This window comes from Anneissia japonica, unplaced genomic scaffold (genome assembly GCF_011630105.1).
Source record: "Anneissia japonica isolate Jap-2015-1 unplaced genomic scaffold, ASM1163010v1 scaffold256_len832006_cov191, whole genome shotgun sequence".
In the NCBI taxonomy this organism is placed as follows: Eukaryota; Metazoa; Echinodermata; class Crinoidea; order Comatulida; family Comatulidae; genus Anneissia; species Anneissia japonica.
The window spans coordinates 24,505-29,891 of NW_022691310.1; the positions used below are offsets into that span (position 1 = coordinate 24,505).

Genomic DNA, 5,387 nt, shown 5'->3' on the forward strand with positions numbered 1-5,387 from the left:
ACAAGTTCATCTTGACCAGGCATGACTTTGGTTACACGTCCTAGCTCCCAAGTGTTTCGGACTGCGCCTTCGTCCATCACCATAACAACATCTCCTATTCGCATATTTCGTCTCGTCACATTCCGTTTCTGCCTACTCTGTAAAAGGTGGACGTACTCCTTGCGCCATCTTGACCAGAAACGTTCGGCCAGGTGCTGGATTCGTCTCCACATTTTCCTGCTATAGCGACCATTTTTATTAAAGTTGCCTGGTGGAGGCGGTACAAAAGGCTTCATCATGAGTAAATGTGCTGGGGTCCGTGGCTCTAAACTAGCATCCTCAGTGGTACTTAAGGGTCGACTATTTACGATGCCTTCAGCATCGGCCATGAAAGTTATCAACATCTCATCATTAAGTTGTGCCCTATGTTGCAACATAAGTGCATCCAAAATACTCCTTCGTTCACAAATCGCTCACAAACGCCACCATGGTGGCTTGCTGTCGGGACCTTGAAAAGCCAATTGCAATTTAAGTGAAGCAGTTGAGACTTCTTGATTTCAGTCATTGTTTCACGTAGTTCTCTTGAAGCACTGATAAAGTTGGTACCCTGATCCGATCTTAATTATTTAACTGCACCTCGTCTAGCTACAAGTCTTCGAAAGGCGTTGAGAAACGAGTCAGTGGACAGCGAACTGGCAACTTCTATGTGGACACTACGTGAAACAAGGCAAGTGAATAGTACACCGTAGCGTTTCTCCAACTTCCTGCCATTCTTCACTTCGAAAGGTCCAACATGTAAAGGCTGGTGCAGGTTCTAGTCAATCAGGCGGTAGGTCTGCCATTCTCTGTGTCTCTGGCTTCCTTCTTAATCTACGGCACAGTACACAGTTATGGATAAATCTGGCTACGGATGACACTCCACCAATTATGTGAAAACCACCAGCTGTAATGGCATTTAATGTGATACCTCTACCTTGATGGTGCGTCACTTGGTGATAATGAGTTACTATTAAACGTGTTAGTTCAGATTTGCTAGGGATCACTACTGGGCATTTAATGCTTTCAGGAAGACTGATTGACCTCTTTAGTCTTACCTACCCTAATAAGGCCATCTTGGTCCACCACAGGATTTAGCCAGGACAACTTATCAAGTTCCTTATAGTGGTTATGCTGAGTAGCTTTTACCATCAGTTTCTTGGCTCTGTCAATGTCCTGAGTTGTGAGATCTCCACTTCTTTTCCAACCTCTGCATTTGTATAAGAAAACAATACATAGAGCAAGAACTCTGCTTGCTCGGCTCCAGCTGTAGTATCGCTTTAACATCTCTGGAATCGTTTGTACACTAACATGGGTGGCCTGAACTCAGATGTGTATAAGAGACAGGCGCTATGACCAAAAACATATGTATCGGCATCCGATACAGGGCTCCCTTTAATTTCTCAAAATTAACTCATTACAAAATCATCAAAAATTAACAAATTACCAACAGGTATGACACATTTTTGTTTTATTATTTAGTTTAATTAGAGTACCCGTTAACTCTAGCCTCGGTATTGTCATTGTGTTACCCTGCATTTGCTCATGACAAGTGATACTCTTACAGTCCCATCTTCGTGCACTAGCCTTAGGTACGAACACTGATCATATCCTGAAGTGGATGCATCACTAAAGTGGTGAAGTTCAACAGAAGACACCTTTCCAGTTGCATTAGGTGCCTTATAGCATCTGCTAATTTTAATGTTGCTAAGGTACTGAGGTTGCTCTTTCCAAGCTATCCAATGTTGGATTTCATCGTCATTTAACGGTTCGTCCTAGTCCTTTCCTTCTGCACAGACGTTCTGGAGGATTCGCTTCCCCTGTAAAATGTAGGGACCAATTAATCCAAGTGGATCAAACACAGCAGACACAGTCGATAGAATGCCTCTTCTTGTCGGAGGATTCTCTTTCATGTTGCCTTCAAATGTAAATACGTCGAGAGTAGGGTCCCACAATATTCCCAAAGTACGTTCTGTGGGTAGATTACTCAAGTCCTTCTGGCTGACATTAGATGCGATGCAATCATCTGGTAGAGCTTTCAAAACCTGCTTTGAATTTTGAGAGGAATTTATGCAATTTGAATCCTCCCACCTTCAACATGGCTACCGTCCTCTGGATTTGGTCTATTGCCTCATCCGCTGTCTCAACTGACTGCAAGCCGTCATCCACATAAAAGTTGTTTTGGACAAACTCTGATGCATCTTGGCCATACTTGTCTGATAACCGTTTTGCTACATCCTTCAAACTGTAGTTGGCCCATCCCGGAGATGATTTAGCGCCAAATACATGTACTAACATTCGAAACTCCTTTGGTGCTTTATTAACATCATCACTTTCCCACCATAGGAATAGAAATCCCTATGTTGTGGTGCTACCCGGATCTCTGATAGAACATGCTTTTAATGTCACCTATGAAGGCAATTCTTTCCTTTCGAAAGCGAAGAAAAACTCCTATCAAACTATTCATTAAGTTGGGACCTTGAAGTAGTACATCATTCAAGCTAACTCCTTGGTATCTTGCCGCACAGTCAAGTACCACTCTTAATTTTTCAGGTTTATGATTACGGTAGACTCCATGATGGGGTATGTACCAGCCAGCATTAGCAGTCTCCTCTTCTGGTACAGCTTCTGCCTGGCCCTCATCTACAAGGCAGTCCATGAATTCCTTGTATTGTGTTGCGAACCTTTCTTTCTTCTTAAATTTACTTTTCAGACTCTCTAATCTCTTGATCCTCAACTGAGAGCGCTGCACCATCATTCTTTAAGTTTCCCAGGTCGACGAAATCACTTTGAAGTGCCTCTATCACTTCGGATACTTTAGTGGCAGTCCTCAAGGATGTTGTACACAACTTCGATTCTCCATGCTCTGTCATACCTACAACACCCCATCCAAGTACTCTTTTCACAGCATACGGATCTTCATCCGAAGCACCGGGAATCACGTCTGTGGGTGTTAAGGCTTCGGGGCATTTAGCACCAATAAGAAGCCCTACCGGTACATTTAGGAGTGGACTTAATTCAGATTTATGGTGCTGTAAGTGAGGCCAAACTTTAATGTTGTCTGCAGTAGGAATCTGTGAAACTATCACTGGGATACTCTTCCTGGTATATAAAACTGGTACTTGCACGACGTCAAAATGATTCAATCCTCTTATGGTCAAACCCTGAACTCTTTCTGACCTCACCTTGCCAGCAGTCAATAGAGTGGATATTTCTAGGTCCAGGGGCGGATTTAGGGGGTGGGGGGCCGGCCCGGCCCCGGCCCTCCTTTTGGGAGGAAAAAAAAAGAAAAAAAAAGGGAAAAAAAGAGAGAAAAAGAAAAAAATGATAGCCCAGAATGCCTCAAATGTTATGTTCGGGCGTCTAGAACACAGAAATTTCGCGGGGGCATGCCCCGGACCCCCTACGACAGTGTTGTCTCAATCAAGCAATACAATACCCCTGTCTCTTATACACATCTAGATGTGTATAAGAGAATATTTCTGGATCCGCCCCTGAGGTCTATACTTGTTTCATTTGCTCCAAGTTTCACCTTCAAGTCATCTGTCAGGAAAGAAGCATCCGACTGCTCGTCAAGTAAGGCATATGTCAACATACTTCTCTTGCCATAGTTGGCCATTACTGGTACAATGAATGAGAAGCACGTGCTTCATAGCTGCTGAGTTGCTAAACCTACTTGTGATGTTGGTATCACTTTGAGACTGCGGTGCTTGTATATCAGTTTGTTTGTTGTTGGAAACAGAAAATCTATGCATGCATGTAGGATGTTGTCGTTGACAGACATCACATGTACGTTTTCTTTTACAGTCTCTCCATCGGTGACCTCTAGCAAGACATCCTCTACACAGACCCGTATCTCTAACAGTTTGTTCTCTTCATGCCCAAGAAGGTCCTGCATGTTTCAACTGGATGTGATTGGCTACACACTGCATATATATCACCTTTGGAACGTTGCTGAAAATGTATTGAAGTACTAAAAGAAGTCTTCTTCAATTTATGATGAGCAAGAGCTGCCTCCCTTGTTCCATTTCCAAATACTGGGTCGTTCACTTCCCAAGTTGAAGCTCTCACAAACTTCACAACATGCTCCAGCTCAGGAACAATATTCTTTGACTTCAACTCGTAATTTTTGCTTGACCAACGGTTCTGCAGAAACTTGGGTAGCTTGCCCACAATCTGTCTGAGACTACTCTGGTTGTTGAGTTCCTGAGTAAATCCTAGTGCACTGAGTGCCTGGTAACAATTTTCCAAGTCATCAGCAAACTCCCCTAGTCGTGGAATATCAACTCTTGGTCTGTCCATGATCTTTCTCACCCACGCTTGGACAATTACTGCGGTGTTACCAAACCTTTGTCTTAAAGTGTTCATTGCCGATTCATAGCCTTCTGCAGGGGGCTTCAATACACAATAATGGATGGCATCGAGGGCTCTACCAGCACACATCGACATCAGTGTGTTCAGCTTCATTATGTCGCTGGGAACATCGCAGTGTTCTTAAATGAGGATATAAACGCATGAAAGAAAAGTGGATCTCCCTCATACACCTTCACTTGAGCTTTTGGCAAAGATAATGCCTTTAACACCCCAATCATACTCTAAGATGTGTCACTGGAATTAGCACTATGTGAGTCAGCATCACTGTCACTTACAGAATTTTCGGTTGGAGGGACGACAATCTCTGGCTCAACTGGAATTGGTGCAGGAGCTATTTCACCATCCTCTTCTTGTGCAGGTAAGTCTACTGTTCTGGAGCAGCAACTGACACGTCTGGTCCATTTGTAATTGGATGTTGCAGCTTATCTAATCTAGCCATTTCTCCCAGAAACTCATCTTGGCATTTAGTCATCCACTCTAATTCCCTCTCATAATCTTCATCCTCTTCAATCAATTCAACAAGATTATCTTGACATTCTTCTACTGACTCAAATCGTGTCTTAACCTTCTTCTTTGTCCTTCTTCTTTATTGTGACGTCTAACCGAATTTTACTCTAGCTGCCTCAACGCAGCAGCTTTAATATGCTGATTTCTTGCCGTCATATCAAGCCGTGTCGTAAAATTCTGATAAAAATCAAATAACAACAATCATAGTTATTAACATTCAGAAAATAGCAATACAATCATAACACTAATTAATTAAATCATCATTAAATCAAACTTCAGGCTTATGTAGTTATTTATCATATTATTATCAACACTGCTCATCCACAGTATCAACTGTATACAAATTATTATTATAATCGTTTTCATAGTTAAGTCAATGTATTACAAATGATTCCACAGTCGAATGTAGATCCTAGTATAGAGAAATATCATAGTTAACAACAATAACAGTATTAACAGTATCCTGCTGTGCTGCTCAATCAAGCGGAACG

The 5,387-nt window shown here is 42.3% G+C and overlaps 2 protein-coding genes across 2 annotated transcripts; both read right to left on the bottom strand.

The window, feature by feature from the left end:
* Positions 1 to 1,790: 1,790 nt before the first annotated feature.
* Positions 1,791 to 2,313, bottom strand: LOC117100025. The gene is made up of 2 exons (XM_033239574.1): positions 2,107 to 2,313; positions 1,791 to 2,060 (listed from the first exon to the last, which is right to left on the bottom strand). The coding sequence occupies exons 1-2, from the start codon at positions 2,311 to 2,313 to the stop codon at positions 1,791 to 1,793; spliced, it is 477 nt and encodes a 158-aa protein (XP_033095465.1).
* Positions 2,314 to 3,873: 1,560 nt separating this feature from the next.
* LOC117100026 lies at positions 3,874 to 4,482 on the bottom strand. The gene has a single exon (XM_033239575.1). It carries the CDS (start codon positions 4,480 to 4,482, stop codon positions 3,874 to 3,876), a length of 609 nt encoding a protein of 202 aa, XP_033095466.1.
* Between the last annotated feature and the right edge of the window lie 905 nt (positions 4,483 to 5,387).